This window comes from Drosophila busckii, chromosome 2R (genome assembly GCF_011750605.1).
Source record: "Drosophila busckii strain San Diego stock center, stock number 13000-0081.31 chromosome 2R, ASM1175060v1, whole genome shotgun sequence".
Classification (NCBI taxonomy): Eukaryota; Metazoa; Arthropoda; class Insecta; order Diptera; family Drosophilidae; genus Drosophila; species Drosophila busckii.
Window position 1 is genome coordinate 10,953,991 of NC_046605.1, and position 17,872 is coordinate 10,971,862.

General features: G+C 36.8%; 1 protein-coding gene across 1 annotated transcript in view; it reads left to right on the forward strand.

Moving 5' to 3' along the window:
- The window catches only part of LOC108596980, a 47,004-nt gene that overhangs the window by 16,154 nt on the left and 12,978 nt on the right, over positions 1-17,872 (forward strand). The window contains exons 2-4 of the mRNA XM_017983236.2: positions 7,032-7,087; positions 11,150-12,230; positions 13,219-14,736. Coding sequence (XP_017838725.1) covers positions 11,250-12,230; positions 13,219-14,736 — 2,499 coding nt within the window. The 5' untranslated portion in view covers positions 7,032-7,087; positions 11,150-11,249. The remainder of the gene's footprint in view (positions 1-7,031; positions 7,088-11,149; positions 12,231-13,218; positions 14,737-17,872) is intronic.

Consider the following 17,872-nt stretch of genomic DNA (forward strand, 5'->3'; position numbering starts at 1 on the left):
TAGCTTATTTAAAAATAATTTTAAACTGTAGCAGAATAGTTGCAAATAATTAGAGTATGTATATATTTTATTTTAATTGAAGTAGCATTTTCTATTTTATTTTATTACAATTATAATATTTAAAATAAGATGCATTGCTTAGTTACAAATAATTTTAAATTGTAGTAGAATTGAATTTGAAATTAATTAGAGTATAAATTTTAATTTAATTAAGCTAGCAGTCAGCTAATAATATTTTATTACATTTAATATGCAAAGCTTTGCTCAATGCTTATAAACAAATGTAAGCACGAGCTGCTTAAATTTGAATATTTGAATTTATTTGTAACTAATCTTGCCTTTGTTTTGTTAAATAAACTTTTGCAGCTCACCTAACTTAGTGGTAACTGGCAGCTTGAGTTTATTTATCTACAGCCACCCCAACCACATTGTGCAGTGTACACTGTACACACAAATATGTGTAACTAGTCAAACTTTAAGCATGAAATACTTGAGCGTGCGAGTGCATGAGCTGCGACCCTCGTTTAAGCGCAGCGCTTTATTTGCATTGCTGTCAATATTTTATAATGGCATGTGCCAAATTATCCATGTGTGTGTGACTGTGTGTGTGTGCAACAGTTTGTAGCACTGACATGCGGGTTATGCTGTGTGCTGTGCTGTCCTTTGCTGTCCTTTGCTTATCGCTTGGCGTATTTCATATTTGAAATCTTGAAGCGTTTTATGCGCTTAATTGAATGTCATATAATTTAATTGCAACTATGACATAATTAAGTATTTTAATTAATTTGCCGTTGACTTTTCGCTTACACACAGAGCAAATGAAGTTGAATTTATTATAAATTGCGCATACGCCCCATTGGCATAACATACAGCCAGTGAGTTTTAATTGCACATTTTTCAATTAAAACTATAAAAAAAAGCGTAAAACAATTTTACGCGTGCGCATGTATTTGTGTGTGTGTGTGTAGATTTGTTTATACGATTGCATTGTTTAATTGAATTTGGCTTAACAAAAAAAAGGGCAACAGCAAAATGCATAAAATTCGATAAAAAAATATAGAGAGCTGTGCTTAAAGCTACAACAACAACAACAACAATGGAGCAACAAAAGTTGCAAAGTGCAATTAATTTTTGCTGCCCGCTGTGTGTGGCTCGCTGCTGTTTGGTTTTTTGCTCTACGGCTTTTGTTGCTGTTACTGCTGCTGCTGCTGCTTCTGTTTTATTTATAACAGTTCACAAAGATTCTCAATTAATTTCGTACGCAATAAATCAGCAGCTTCAGCTTTGTATTTAAAGCGAAGTTTATCATGCTGCAGCTCTATTTGATTTATTAATTTATTTGCTGTAAAAAAAAAACTTTTTTAATCTCGTATGGAAAAGCCACAAAAAGTTTTTCCAGCGCCGCGACAAATAGATTTTCCATTTTCGCAGCTGGTTATAAAATGCAAAAAGCTTTTGCTTTAGCGCATTATAAAAATATGCGAATGTTTTGTTATAGAATTGCCAAGCGGCTTTGACTGCGAAACTTGCAACTGACATGCGGCATTTGTGTATGGGGCATGTCTGTTTCAGCTTCAGTGTCGCTTGGCTCTCTGCATTGTCGCTTGTACTTCCTTCTTTTATGTCAGTTTCGAACAGGAAATGTTAAGCACGGAAATCATGCGCAAGCGACACTGACAGCAGCAGCAACAGCAACAATCTCGACAAGTTTGTTAGTTTTTTGCACATTTGTTTTTTGCTCTCACACACGTTGCCAGCGAGTTGCTAAGGCGCTGCTATTTGAAATGGGCGTGGCTTTTTAGACAGCCATTTGTTGGAGTTCACAACGAACGCCACACACGCCCACACGCCCACGCCCACTTGACGCCAGCTGCCTTTTAATTAGACTGCAAGGCACAACAATTACTTTAGTCAAACGACAAAGGCTGCCCAAAGAGCATTATAATTATTTTTTGTACAAAGGGTTGGTGAAAAAAAAAACAAAAGAATTTAAATTGTAAAACGCGTTTAGTTGGCACAGAAATAAATGAAAGTGAAAAAATATAAATGAAATGAAATATAATTTAAATAGAAGTAGCAAGAGAAGACCGAAATTAAAGTTTAAGAGAGAATTCAATATAATAATTTGTTATAGTTTTCATAAATAGATAATAAAAATAAAAATAAATTAAATTGTATAAAGCGTTGGCACAGAAATAAATGAAAATATTCCAATGAAGAAAATAATTTCGCAGAGCAGAAGCGAGCGCGGGCAGCAGTTAAAGTTTGATATTGAATTTAATAAAATAATTTTTTATAATTCTTAAGTGCTATTTGAATTGCTTGAGCTATAACTACTCGACTAATACTATTATTACGTATATAATAAAAATATTCTTATGAAAAATATAAGTTAAAAAGCAAAAGCGAGCGCGGGCAGCAGTTAAAGTTTAAGAGAGAATTCAATAGAATAATTTTTTAAAGTTTTAAATTGCGTATACGTAATAATAGTATTAGTATTGGATTGCTTCTAAAGCATTTTAAATCTTTAAAAGGTTTATAAGCAATACACTATAGCATTTTAAGTCTTCTCGATTAATACTACATTACGTATACGCAATGTTTGCTATTTGATTTTTGTATTTACAGCATATTACTTTAAATAGTTTAACATTAGTTAAAATTTATTTATTTTTTTAAATTTGTGTTTGGGCATAGTCATAAAAACTGTTTGTAAATATTTTTAAAATATTTTTCTTTTTTTTTAATTACTTTGCCCACTTAGTAAACACTAAAGAGTTTTTTTTTTTTTTGCTATTTTACATTATCTTTGGCAACACAAAAGAAAGAAAAAATAAAGTTGCTGCTACTTCATAGCAAACTGCACGTAATTTGCACATTTGCTTTTATGCATTTTGCATTTTATGCTGCCTTTTAATTACGCGTCTAGCGAAGCGTAAAATGCTTTTCATTTAACTTTTGTGCAACATAATTTTCAACTTTTCCAAAGTCGCTCTCCTTGCTATCATAGGCGCCACTCAAGTTAGTACAGCAGCTGGCAGCAAATCAATTTGCCTTTGTGGTAACATGAAAATGGCGTCAGCTGCAGCAACTTGAATGTAGTGATGCCATTTTAAATGTATAATTGCAGGCAAAAGAGAGCGAGATTAGCTTTTGAGCGCAGTAATAAGCTTTGCGTGCCCGGTTGGGAACGCAATTTGGTTTTGTCATAGCTTAAAGACGTTCATTAGAAGCAGCAGCAGCAGCAGCAACAACAACAAACTTTTTGTTTGCGACCACAAAAGGGCGGGCGAGACTGTTATATATGCGCTATTATAATCTCCAATGGAAAAAAACCAGCGCAACAGACATGCACAAGGTAACTACGGGGCGTATGCTTAATGCAAGTTGTAGCTGGAAGGGATGCTAATGTTGACTGCTATGCATATGTGCTGCTTATATCACATTTATTTAAACATTATGGCAAGCAGCGTATAAAAAATAGGGGGAGCCACTCCATAGTCTAGACATTCAAGTGTCAGTCAGTCAGGCAGTCAGGATGACAGTCATGCTATAGTTGCTTAGGGGGCACTGCTTTGTATCTCTATCTTTGCAGCCAACTTAGAACTCATTGAGAATCTCATTTAACTTGCCTGGCGGGGCTTCCAACATAAAATTGCAGCCATTTTATGCAACATTCATTTTTTTTTTTGCTGTTGCTGTTTTTAATATTATTTTGTAGCCAGGTGACGACGCGCTTTCAATTCCCAGCCACACACACACACACACATATACATATATATGCAGCTGTGACCATATTGCATTGCGTATACGTCACGTATTTGATTGAAATTCCATTTGATTATTGATGCCAACCCAGCCAGCCAACCAACTGGCTTGAACTTTTGCCCTTTTGCACTTTGCTGCTTATCGATTTTGCTCTTGTCAAATCTTCGGGCTATCAGCGATTTTCTAAGCTCTCTGCGTTGCAAAATTTATTGCCCATGTCTCGTGTTTATAGCCAAGACTTTTTGATAGGCAACAAATCAGCGTCTTGCAAAGGTTAAATCCATTTGGAAAGTAACATAGGTTAATGCAAGCATCAGCAATGAATTAAAAGTGTTCAATTAAGGAAAATATAAATATAGCAGCAGGTTTGATGCTTCTGCAACAAAAGTAAAGGAGATACTTCTATAAGAGTGTGTTGCTTGCTTTTTATTTTATTAATTGATTATAGTTAGAAAATAAATTTTAAAGTGTAAGAGTTGATTGGTTGCTTTTTTTTTAAATAAATAATTATAATTAGAAAATAACTTTTCAAGTGTTACACTCTTAAGTTCAGTTGTCTAATATTTTGTATAAGCTTCACTACAATATTTTGAAATGCTTGCTGTGCTTAAATTGAAAGTTTAGTTTTGAACATATAAACCATATACTTTAAAATATATAAAAAAGTAGGCAAAAGTAATTTGACAAAATAAATTTGAAGGTACTCACCAAAATATGTCTTAGCCCATTGTATACACGTTGAAAAATTTGAATTTAAAAAAATACTGGTTTTTGAAACTTTTTTCCTAGATTATTGAGAATAAATATTAGGATGCAAAAAGTTGCTGCAATGAATATTAATAGTAACTGCAAAAAAAAAGTTTCAAGTATCTTTTTGCTTATATTATTTATGATTTTTTGAAAATTATTATTTTGTATGAGAAGAAGGAAAAATTAGTCACTTCTCATACAAAATAATAATTTTCAAAAAATCATAAAAAATATAAGCAATAAGATTTAAAAAAATACTTTTTTGTAGTCACTATTAGTATAGATAGGGGCAAATTTTTGCATCGCAATATATATACAATTTTTTAATGGGTACTTAATGGGTAAAGACAAATTTTGTATCAAGGGATTTTGAAGACCTATGCATTGATACCAATATGTCAATAACAAATGTTCAATTGCTGAGTAGCTTCAACTTTAGTTTTGTCAAATTAATTTTGTGTAAATTCAAAGCTTTCTATGCTTTTAAAAATTTCATTAAACTCGCGCATTCGAATTTATAAGCATTGAATGCAAACTGCTTGGCATAGTTTAAATGCTCTGAGACTATAAATAATTCTTTTGTGCAATTTCTTGAGCAACATTTTTCGCTGCTGCTGTTTTATTATTGAAAGTGTAACTCTCTGAACTGTCAACTGTATGTGGCTTGACTTTGCTCTGTCACTTATGCTGTGCTTAAAGCTGCAGCTTGGCTAAGCTAAGGCTATGTATGTTTTTGTACGTTGCTGCAGCTGCTTGGGCTTATGTTAATGTTCGTACGAGTCTTGAGTTGGTCATTTGTATTGGCAGGCAGCAGCAGTGACAGTGACAGTGACAGGACTTAGGACTTAAGCGGCTTAGCTGCTTGTCCCCCAAAGGCAACAGCTTGTCAGGACATGCAAGCAACGCTGCTAGCTAAACAAACTCAAATATAGTTTAGTGTGCATGCATGTGTGTGTGTGTGTGTGTGTGTAATTCAATAAGTTTTTGTTAGCGCTGATTGATAGCTTACAAATTTTGCAGCGTTGTGCACTTGAGTTGGCTTGATTTGAAGTTTGTTTTTCAACAAAACGCCCCAAATGGCGTCAAAGTGCAGTTGGCTGTGACGTTCGAGCCATTAACATTGCGTGTCATTCGTTCGTTCGTTCGTTTGGCTGTTACGCAATTTAAGTGTCATAAGCAGCAGCAATCGACTGCAGCAGCAGCAGCAGCAGCAGTGACAAACAAAAGTTGATAAACAGTTGAAATTGTTGGCCGAAAACGCTTGCAACGTTTAATAGAGTGTTCTGCATAAGCAGCAGCTGTAAATTATGTTGCAATTAGCAAAAGTAATTACGCAAAATGTATTTCTAAGCAGCAGCAGCTCTCATATGGCTCTAACTAACTGTATCTCTGTCTGTGTGGGCGTGGGCGTGCCTGTGGCTAACTGCTAACTAACAGCTAGAGTGTCGTCTGGCTAATTAGCCACTACCCATAATTGTGGGCGGCATTTGTGCTGGAAAGTCATGCAATTAAAATTCCTTTGGCACTACTCAGGCGCCTGCGTTGGCCAAAGGCGTTAAAATAAATTATAAAACAAGTGTCTCTCCTATGAACAAATTGTTTGTGTTTGTGTTTTTGTGTTTGTTAGTTAGCTGCAAGGTTTATCAAGTTAATTAGCAACTGTTGGTTGCGTTTGCTTTAATAAGTTAATTGTTTAAACGCTTGAGCTTGAATTCGTTTAAATGCGTGCACAGCTCGTTCACAAATAATTGAATAACATTAAATTCTAAGCTAAAAGTTGTGCATTGTTTATAAATTGTTTTAGCGCGTTATCGATAGCTGTTATCGATGCTCAAAAGTAATGTAAGTAGTGACTGGTCACACTAAAATAAATACTTGAATCACTGTTGCCAGATAGGGAGAGGCCACTTAAGCTAGATTGACATAAAAAAATAAGCTAGATTGACATAAAAGATAAGCTAGATTGCCATAAAAAATAAGCTAGATTGTAAATTTGCGTTAAAAATCATGTAAAAACTTAAAAAAAAGTCGCAGAATTGTGAAATCTAAATTAATGAGAAAAAAGGAAAGTGCCTGCAAATTTCATTCAATTATAAAGACATTTGAACAAAATTTAAATAAGCTAGATTTCAAACCATAAGCTATTTCTAAGTTCTTACAAAAAAGCTAGATCTGGCGTATAATAAGCTAAAATGGCAACACTGTCTTGAATAGAAAATCTACAATATTAAAATTAAATATTTGTATAGTATAATTTATTTCCATTGCTTTTTTAATGTTTCAAAATGCTTTATTAAAATTAAACTGTCAAAAAGCAATGCAACTGCATTAAAAATCAAAAATTTGATTGCCTTAAAATTTACAAATTATTGTTTCATTAACCCCGCGCCGTATCAATAATAATTAGCAAACATCATAATTGCCAAATGTCAGTGCATGGAAAATTTAATTACAATTGCTGCTAGCTAATTAAACAAACGTTTAATAAATTATGTTCGTTTTTTTTATTGCAGTTGCAACAATTTGTGGAATTCAACAACAACAGCCAGTGCATGCAGCGTTAATTATGGTAAGTTCAACTATAAAACTTTAACATATCAACTTGTCATTGGGATAAGTAATTAATTTTCTGCGCAATTGACATGTGTCAATTAAACATATAAAAGTTCATTTGATTTATTTAGCGCTGTGAGTGCGGCAAAGCTTTAATTAAATTTTTAGATTTGGGGCAATTGTTGCTGCCAAATTTGCTGTCAATTGCATAAATTATGAAAGTTGCCAAAGGCTTTTTGCGCAATTGTCTATGCAAGTTGTGACATATTAGCGAGTGGCCATTAATCTTCTTCCTTATCGAGTCGACTTTGTCTCTCTGTCTCTTTAAATGGCGTTAAATGAAAAGTGTAAGACAGATTCGTGTTCACAACGCGCGCCAAAAGCGATTAATTTTCCTCTGCCCTCCATATATATATATGTATGTATGTGTATGTGTGTGTGTGTGGCATGTGGCAAGTCTGCCTTACTGCCGTTGGCCTTGTTCGCTCGTAAGCCAGCAATTTATCTTTGGTATTTTGCTCTTGCTGCTGCCGCTGCCTTTTTTGCTCATTGCCAGCTCGGCAAATTATGCGAGTCGCGCATTTTTGCGTTGCATACTTTCTTACCAACGCACACACACACACACACACATATTCATATGCCTTAATAAAGTGGCATACCTTTGGCTGTGGCATGTGTAGCAGACGCGCCAGGAATTTGCTTTGCTTACCAACAGCTGCCTCGAAATGAAGTCAAAATTAACAATTTTCCATGCCCAAGCAATAAACGAAATCACTCTACAGTGTGATCAGTTGTTTTTAATGTGCCAACAACACATCAGCGCTTATATTAAAAGCAGTTGCCGCATTTAAATTCGTTGGCATTGTATTCGCTTCAATTTTATTAAAAGGCATTAAAGCAATTTGTAAATTAGTTTTGATTTAATTTAATGTATTGATGTTGTGATTTAATTAAATTTCTTTTAAATTTATATACATTTTTTTGTCCTGTAAATTGAATTTACGAAAGTGTCGAGCAATAAATTTTGTTGCTTGTTAACATTTTTTTTAATTTGATTTAATGCACTGCATAAATATTTTTAAATTTAGTGCTGTTACTGTACAATTCTATTAAATTTATTTAAATTTTCTTTTAGCCATAAACTAAATTATAAATTTATATAATAATATTATATGTATATATAAATATTTTGAAATTTCTTTGTGTTGATGTTGTCATTTCATTTTGTATTAAATTTATTAATATTTTTTTTTTTTGCTATAAATTGAATTAAAAAAAGTGTCAGGCATTGAATTTTGTTGCTTGCTGATATAAAAAATGATTATTAAAGACTTTAAAATTCTCTAACAGTTTGCTGAATAGAAGTTACTTTTGATTTAATGCATTGCAAAAATATTTTTAAATTTGCATTTGCTGATTTTGTCATTTAATTAATTTAAATTTATATAAATACTTTTTTTTTTGCTGTAAATTGCCAGGCATTAAATTTTATTGCTTGTTAAAAATTTTTATTTAATTAATACTTACTTTTAATTTAATGCATTGCTTAAATTAAATTAAATTGCTTAATTTTCTATTAAGTTTATGTAAAGTAATTGAATCAAAAAAGTGTTAGCCATTGAATTTTGTTGCTTGAATATGAAAAAAATGGTTTTTTAAATTTTTTTAAATTCAATGCTGCTGCTTTAGAATTTTCTATTAAATTTATTTAAATATTTTTTGAGTTGTGCCTTTAAATTGACATTTTTCCATGGTTGCTTTTTATTTGCATGTGTATGTGCCACACGTTGGGGAGCTTGTGGTAACAATGTCGTGCGCAAAAAGCTTAATTGACTTCATGTGCGAGCTTGGCCACATATAGAGCTCGGGCTATGCACCCCAGGGGTCCCAACACAGCTAGAGGGGGGGGATCGGTGGGAGGCATGTGACTACACGCAGTGCCAAACCTTCTTTGCTGAATTTATGTTTTCCAACTGGTTTAACTTATTAGCTACAACACACACAGACATACACACACACACACATGCAAGCATGTTGCATGTCCCAATTGCATTGCATATTTGCAGGCTGCAGTCTGTGCAACATTTTTTTGCAATTAATTGGCTACAAATTAGCTACGCACTATTGCGGCCTAATTTGATTAGTGCCGCAGTCATAACTTGCCCCAGCTCTAACTACTATATATATATATATATAGATATAGTAAATTCACGCTGTGCAACGTTGTGTATTAATTCGATACGGAAATTTGCACATTTGCCTCGAAAATTGGGCGTTGTTAAACATGATTGATTATGACATTGATGGGCGCTGCTAGCAGCAAATGCGTCGCAACATTGAAAGTCACTTAGCTGTAATGGTAACAAACGAAGCGACAAAATATGCTCTGCGGCATTTTGTCACATAACAAATTAGGTTCTGTTTAAGCGCATTTGATTTATTATCAGCTACAATTACAATTAATCAGCATAGACTAATTAATTTCGATTGATTTCATCAAAGCTCAATGCAAACTCAAGTGATTTTCAATTACCAAACACACACATATTAAGTTTTCTTTTGGCCCTAAGCCCAGCCGTTGGGTTGGCAGCTGTCGAAACTCATAAAAATGCGCAATATTCGCATACGAATTCGATTTCGAATTTGAATTCGTAGCATTGGCAGCTGTACAAATTGAATTCACTAAAAGTGTGGGGTGGGGCACGTTGCCATCAATTTTTCGGTTGCTTTCTAATCAAATGCATGCGGTGGCATTTTGGGCTACACTACTCAGTAGCGAAATTTCCGTATTGAAAACAATACAAAAAACTCTGTGCTGGGGCCCCATATAAAAAGCAAAAGCACGAAGAGCACAAAAAAAAAAACAACAAAAACTTGTATAAATTTCAGCACAGCAGGAACTGCAATAAATCAAACAAAGGCAAAAATGCAAATCAACCGCCAGTGGCAAACATAAAATGAAATGCAGCTCGTAAAGGTGCTATTTTATGTGATACCCTATAAATTGTATAATTTCATTTAAGGGCTAGTTCTGTTTGCTAGTTAAAGTTTAAAACAAAAGTTTATGTTGAGTAGTTGCAGTCAAATTTACAAAGCTGTGAACATTAACAGGCATTTAACAGGCTTAACAGCAAAGATAAAATTATGTTAATTGGCATGTGTTCTACTGAAACTTAAAGCGCTTGTAGTAGTAACAATAATACTTAATTACGTATACGTATATTCATATAGAAGCTAAATAAAGTTGTGCAGCTCTCTTGCTGTTAAACTTAACAGATTGCTGCTCAGTCTAACATTCTCTTGCGAACAGATAATCGCATGATGCTTAGTCAAGAGTCAAGTTAGTCTTGCTTTAGTGCTTGCTATATAAAGAATTATAATTTAGCACTTAAGTTGACTTAACAGCGATCGGCTCTAGTTTATATGTTAAGATAATTTATTTTTATTTTATTTTATTTATTATATTTTTTTTTCAAATGACATGTTTACAGCCTGTTAGTGTAGTAGCTGTTATTTATTAACATTATGTTAATGTTAATGCATAACAGCTTTATGTATACTTATGCTGTTCTTATTGTTATGTTACTAGTATTTTATTTACATAGCTAATTCTAATTTGAATATCAAGTTTACTTTTCATTAACGAACACTTAACAGAATTTAGCACACAGTTTATTTTATTGATTTATTTATTATATTTATTTATTTGCTAACCTAACGTTTTATAGCCATGCTTATGTTAAACTTAAATATATTTGATTGCTGGGTATATCAATAAATCGAGCAAACACTTTAGCCACTGCCACTAGGCAAACTGGACCTGACCTGGCGCTGCAACTAAAATGAGTTGCAAAGTGTATGCCACAAAATTGGCTTAGTGCAGCAGATGCAGCCGAAAATTGCAATTTGAAAAGCAAAGCCTCAGCAAAGAATTTGATCGCCTCTTTTTGTGGCAGTTCAATTAACGAGCCAAACATTTGAGCTGCCAGCTAAGCAGAGAGAGAGAGAGAGAGAAAGAGAGAGCGAGAACGAAATGAAATTAAGAGCTAACTACGTTTTTTTTTCTAACATTTTGCAGGCTTTACTCAAGATGTTGCTGCCGTTGCCAGTCACGGCTGAGCTGTGCCTCGAACACGCCACGTACCAGTCGCAGCTGAGCACCATTGTGAGCTACGAAAATGCGACCGCCAATGCCAATGCCAATGCCAATGCCGTTGCCAATGCAAGCGAGCGCATTGCAGCAGAATGAAGCCTTTCAGCAGGCGCACGTTCATGTACACGCCACGCCAGTAGCTCAACAGCCGCTGTCCGCACAGCAGCAGCAGCAACTGCAGCAGCAGCAGCTCAGTTCAGTGGGACTTGAAATCGACTTGGAACAGCAACAATCAACGCACAAGGGCAAACTGCCGCCATTGGAGCTGCTAGTGGAGCATAAACTTAGCTACAGCTCAGCAGCCACATATCAGCAACAGGAACTCAAGGATTCCAGACAACAGCAACAGCAATCGCATCACGATCTCAGACATTCCCGCAGCACTCCGTGCTCTGCTGATATACGCGCCTCCAATTTTGATGACGCTGCCGAACATTTTATTATCAATTTTCCCGCTGAATCGTCGCAGCACTTGCAACTGCTGCCGCTTTCCGAGACGGTGCCACTGCTAACCCACATTGAAGCCACTGTGGTGGACAAACAGCGCTCCATACGCTTGAATAAAAACAGCGCCTCGCTCATTTTCACCAAAAAGGAGCTCGGCCATCAGCATCAACAGCAGCAGCAGCGCCGTCAGCATCACAGTCTCTACGGCGCCAAGACCAAGACCAAGCATCTGCCGCCAACGCGCGGACAACAGCAACGCCGCAGTCTGCAATTGAACTACAACAACAATCTGGTGACGACTGCCGCCGGCACAGCTGGCCAAGCCAATTTAGCCGCCGCCAAGCTTGTGCCGCACAAGCAACAGCCGCAGCAGCAAGTTCATAGTTACGCTCACAGCCACGCTCTGGGTCACGGTCACGGGCACGTGGTCGGCGTGGGGCTGACATCGCCGACAACTAACGGCGCTGGCGCTGCCAATTCGGCGCGCAAACAGCTCGCCTACTCCTGGTACGCGCCCGTCTATAGCGCACTTGAGGAGGAGCTGGAGCAGGACTCGAGGGTAAGTTCGAAAAGTTAACACAAGTTTATTTATTAATACAATTTATAAGAATTTTCAATGAATTAACTTAAGCTGAAGTTTACAACTTGCAAAAACTCCCAGTTATATTAGTTTCCCCCCTTGTTTATCAAGCTTAAATTTGTATATTGTAATGAGTCTTGTGGTTGCTCATTTTGCTTTTATAAAAATACCAGTATTTTTAATTTAACATTTACAAAATTAACAAATAACTTTATTGATGTGAATTTATGAATTTAATTTATAAATTCCCTACTTTATTTTGATTTCCCTGTTTTATATATAAACGAACTAGCTTGCTGATTAGTGCTAACAATTATTTGCACTTATTAGCAACTTACTGATTAATGCAAATCTTCTCATAATTTCCCTATATTAAGTCTTGATACTTTGTCAACCAAGTATTTTGTTTATTATGGATCACTAAATTCACGGATATGGATTTATAAATTCACTACTTTTTTAATTTCCCAGTTTTATTATTTTGCTCCTATAACCAAGCTAGAAACTTACTGATTTGTGCTAACAATTTTTTTGAACTTACTAGCAACTCTTCTCATAATTTCCCTATATTTATTTGAGTCTTTATCAACCAAGTATTTTGTTTATTATCCATCAAAATGCAGTATTAAGTAATTCAGTTGTTGAAGACTTAATTTTATAAATTTCCTACTTTTTTTTAATTTCCCTGTTTTATTATTTTTCTCCTATAACCAATTTAGTAGCACACTGATTACTGCTAACAATTTTTTGAGTTACTAATTAATGCAACTCTTCTCATAATTTCCCTATATTAACTCCTGGTACTTTATCAACTGTCAGTTTGAGTATTTTGTTTATTCTCGATCAAAATTCAGTATTCAGTAATTCAGTTGTTGAGCAAGTGTAACAAATGTTACTTCATATTAACTTTGCCTGCTTCTATTTGCCCATAAGCAAACTATTAACCCGTGTGTTTATCCTTGCGCAGGACTCGTCGCCAATACACAATCTGGCCAACACAAAGCAGCAGACGCAACGCGCCAGTGCCACTGCCGCCGCCACTGCCGCGCATGCCGCCGACTCGGACACGAACGAGACAGTTGCGCTGCTGGAGACGCGCAACAAGTTCAACATCATTGCGGCAGGCAACGCTGGCGCTGAGCGCAAAGCGCATCCAACGCGCATCTCCCTCTCCCTGCCGCCACACACACAACAGCAACAGCTGCAGCAGCAGCAGCAGCAACATCAACAGCAGCAGCAGCAACATGCGCTCAGCGCTAGCAGCTTGGGCAATGGCGTAGCAGATGCAACCACTGGCGGCGATGTGGAGAACTCGCTTGGCTTGTCCGCCGCTCAGCTGCCGCGGCGGCGACGCTTCGAGAACTTTCTCATGGCGCTTGTGGGTCGCAAGAGCAGCAGCAGTCGCGAAAAGGAGCGCGAACGTGAACGCGAGCGCGAGCGAGAGCCGCCACAGCGTCCCGCCTCGCCGGAGATTCGCATTACGCGCACGCCCTCGGAGCAGGACGTGGTGCTGCGCGATCCAGCGGGCCGGCAGCTAACCAATGGCTATGGCTACCAGAGCAGCAGCAGCAGTCGCCTGAGCATCAGCGGCTCGAGCAACTCGCTGAATGTGGTGCAACAGAAGCTGTGGCATATGATGCGACGCGAGGGCAGCGCCAGCAGTTTGCATCAGGAGAAATCCCAATCGATTGTGCAGTACACGGGTCTGCGCAAATGCGAAACGGTGCTGGCCCTAACACGCCAGGGACAGAGTCAATGCCAGCAACTGCAGCCGACGACGCCCAGCAGCGATGCGCATGGCGGCAGCGGCATCTTCAGCGCCGGCGGCGTCGAGCAAATACGTCCGCTCAATCGACTGCGGCACAGCGTGAACAGCATCAATGGTGCCGGCACCTGCTCGCGCTGCTCCAGTCTGCTCAGCTTGGCGGCCACCGGCTCACGCTACTCGCTGGCCAATGGCTTTGTGACGCGTGCAGCGGACTCGGCGCATTCACTCAGCGCGCAGCAGCAGCCGCCTTCAGAGGATCTAACGCCCGAGCCGCATATCAATGTGAATGCCCAAATACGTTTGAGCAATGGCAGCAATGCCGGCAAAAGTTCCGCTGGCCTGCCAAGCGTCAGCATTAGCCCCAGTCCGCCGTCCAATGTGACCACAGCCACGCTTCACTCCAGCAGCAACAACAACAACAACACTGAGGAATTGGAACAGCAAACAACGCCCAGCGTTGACTTTGGCACCAGCCATGCCTATCCGCTTACAGTGAGCTCACTGCTGTCCATGGCTAGCGCCAATCAGGCGGCTCAGGCCTGCTGCGTACGCGACGGCATCACGCTGCAGCATCGCGAGATGACGGACGTGACGCCAGCGGCCACCACGCCCAGCAGCAACTTTCAGCCCTTCACCTGCAAGCTCTGCCTCACCGATGTCGAACTCGCCGCTGAGGCTACAACGCTGCTGCAGTGTGGCTGCCAGTTTTGCACTGAGGTGAGTAACACAATTAAAAATATGAAATGCAATGACTTAGCTAATATAGATGACATAGCTAATATGTTAGCTAGGATGCGATCTGGGTTGAGATTAATTGAGAATTTAGAATATTAATTGAGCAGCCAAGTTGAATGCTTGGGCTTAAGCTAGCAGTTGCTATATTTAAGCAACAAAATTAAGTTAGAAAATGAGTGAGTGCTAATATGAGTGGGAAACTAATCTGTTCACATGCATAATTTAGGGCTTATACTCATCCTATGTAGATTCCAAGACTAAGGACTCAAACAAAGTAAATTTAAAGTTCAATAATTCAATATAATATTGTAAATTAATATCAGCAATTGTGTTTGTTAAGTGGCCCATCCACAGTAGAGCATGTTGGTCGAGCATGTTGGGCAACCGACGAAATTTTCATCATTGGTGTAAGCTCGTCTCCAAATTTTGGTTGGCCCGAGCCGCTCATTCTTATCTTGTTTTTGGCAACAATGTGGCACTATTAGTGGCAATGAAATTAGCTCGACGAGCACTCGCCTAACATGCTCTACTGTGGATGGGCCGCTTTATACTCATCCTATGTAGATTCCAAGATTCAGTACCCAAACAATTGGAAGCTGCTTAAAGTAAATATACAGGCTTCAATATAATATTGAAAATGAATATCCAGCAATTGTGTTTTTTAGCCTGCTGCTGGTTTCTTCTAACTCAGTTTTTTCCAACTCTTGCAATCTGATTATTTATATAAATATTTCCAACTCTTGCAATTCGATTATTTATAAAATCGATTTAAAAATAAAAAGGTCTCTGCTACATTTTAATCTGAAACAAAGTACTCAATGCTGTTAGGCAAAAACAATTAAGAATGCAGTTTTATGTTTCCTTTACACATCTAACTGCTTTACATTAAATATAAATATTGCATATTTGATTTAAAGTTATTTGCATTTTGCTGTGCTAAACTAAAAACTTTTGAAATATTTTGCTACATTTTGTTATTTTGCTGCTTAAGCCTAAGCCTTGCAGCAACTTTAAGCTCGCTCTTGTTGCTTATTTATATGTTGCTTACTCATACAGTTGCATATGTTGTTTTTTTTATATTCTAAGCTGCACAGCTGCAGGTGAGAGTGAGAAATTGAAAAGTTAGCAACAGCAGCAACCAGCTTAACCCTTAGAGCAGCTGGCACTTAATATTATTTATGTGCTTTGATTACTTAAATTCTTATGAATATTGCAGCTTAATTCAATCGAATAATGCAGCAATTAAAAGATTTATGCTGCTTTTAAATAATTTATGCCTTCACCTGCACACAACTGTAACAATTAAATATTTAAGCTTAATGTGACAGATTTTAAAATTGCATCTTAATTGCCTCAACACACACACACACACACAGCTGATAACAATGGGCTGTAGATTGTGTCGAACGTCCTTGCGCACGTTTGAGCAAAAACAATTTGCACAATTCTCACAATTTGCCAGCAATTTCAATTTGCATAAGGAAAACTTCACTTGCAACACATTTTGCAACGCCATTAAAGGGTTAATGCTGATGTTGCAGCTACAGTTGCCTGCGCTCAGGTTAAAGTAATTTAAGCAAAATGTCTAAAGTACAGCGTGCAGCTTTTAGTACGGCGCAGCCATCTCTATGTGTGTGTGTGTCTGTGTGTTTTGGGCTTTACTTGCTTTATACAAATATGCAACAACTATAAACAAATTGCATTTGCTGCAGCAGACGTAAAGCAGAGAAAGAGAAGAAGAAGAAGAAGAAGAGAAGCGAGAGCGAGCGCATTGTAGCTTGTATATCCCTTAAGTACTTTGCTGCAACAAATTGCATGGCGTCAAAATGCAGCATTTTAAATAATTAAATCAACGCCTTGCAGCGCATGCAGCTGGCAATGATTTCATTCTCGTTCACTCACACACACACACACACACAAAGACATACACGCACACGTAATACAATTTTGAAGGCATAAATAAGTTAAGCCAAATTTACACGTAAGAATTTCTAATAGCAAAAGAAGAAAAAAATATTATGAACACTTCGCTGCAGTTAAATAGAAACAACGTTAAATTGAAAAACAATTGAAAGCAATAAACAAATATTTGTTTTTATACAGCGATAAAATAAAAATGCTTTTAGTTATTAATTTTTGTAAGCAAAACTTAAATAGCGACGGCGTCCCAAACCTAATCTAATAAATAATAGTGGAATCAAGTAGCTTTGCTTAAGTTTCTGAACGTCGCCATTGGTAGCAGCTGACACTGAAGCTAAACTTAGCTCAAACTGAATTTTGTTTTAATTTAATTGATTCTTTTCCATGTATTCACAATATTTGATTCTATTCAAGTGCAACAATCGAAAGGAATAAGCTAATATTTGTTTTAATGTAGCGTTGTAAGCATTTAGACAAAATTGATTAAATAAAAATGCTTTTAGTTATTAATTTTTGTAAGCAGCACTTAAATAGCGACGGCATTGACTTAAACTATAACTTAAATTTCTAATTACTATTAAAATTTGGCGTCATAATTTTACTTTGAAGGTGGGTCAAGTAGCTTTCCTTAAGTTTCTGAGTGTCGCCATTGGTAGCAACTGTTAGTGACTGTAAGTCCTTGAAATGTCTTCAAGCACAGCTTGGCTCAAACTGAATTTTGTTTGAATTTAATTGTTTCTTTTTCATGCATTTCAACTTGCGCAATATTTGTTTCTATTCAAGTGCATTAAACTACAACTTATGTCTCTAAAATATTTAAATTTGACTTCATAATTTTACTTTGAAGGTGGAATCAAGTAGCTTTGCTTAAGTTGCTGCAGGTCGCCAACTGATGAAGTTAACTGAATTTTGCTAGAATTTAATTGTTTTATTTTCATGCATTTAAAGTTGATCAATATTTGTTTCTATTCAAGTGCATTAAATATTAAAATTTGGCGTCATAATTTTACTTTGAAGTAGCTTTGCTTAAGTTTCTTCAACTCACTATTGGTAGCAACTGTTAGTGAAGCTCAATTTAGCTCAAATTGAATTTAATTGTTTCTTTTTCATGTATTTTAAGTTTCGGCAATATTTGTTTCTATTCAAGTGCATCGCAGTGTATGCACTATGAACTATAAAGTAAACTTGAGCTAGCTTT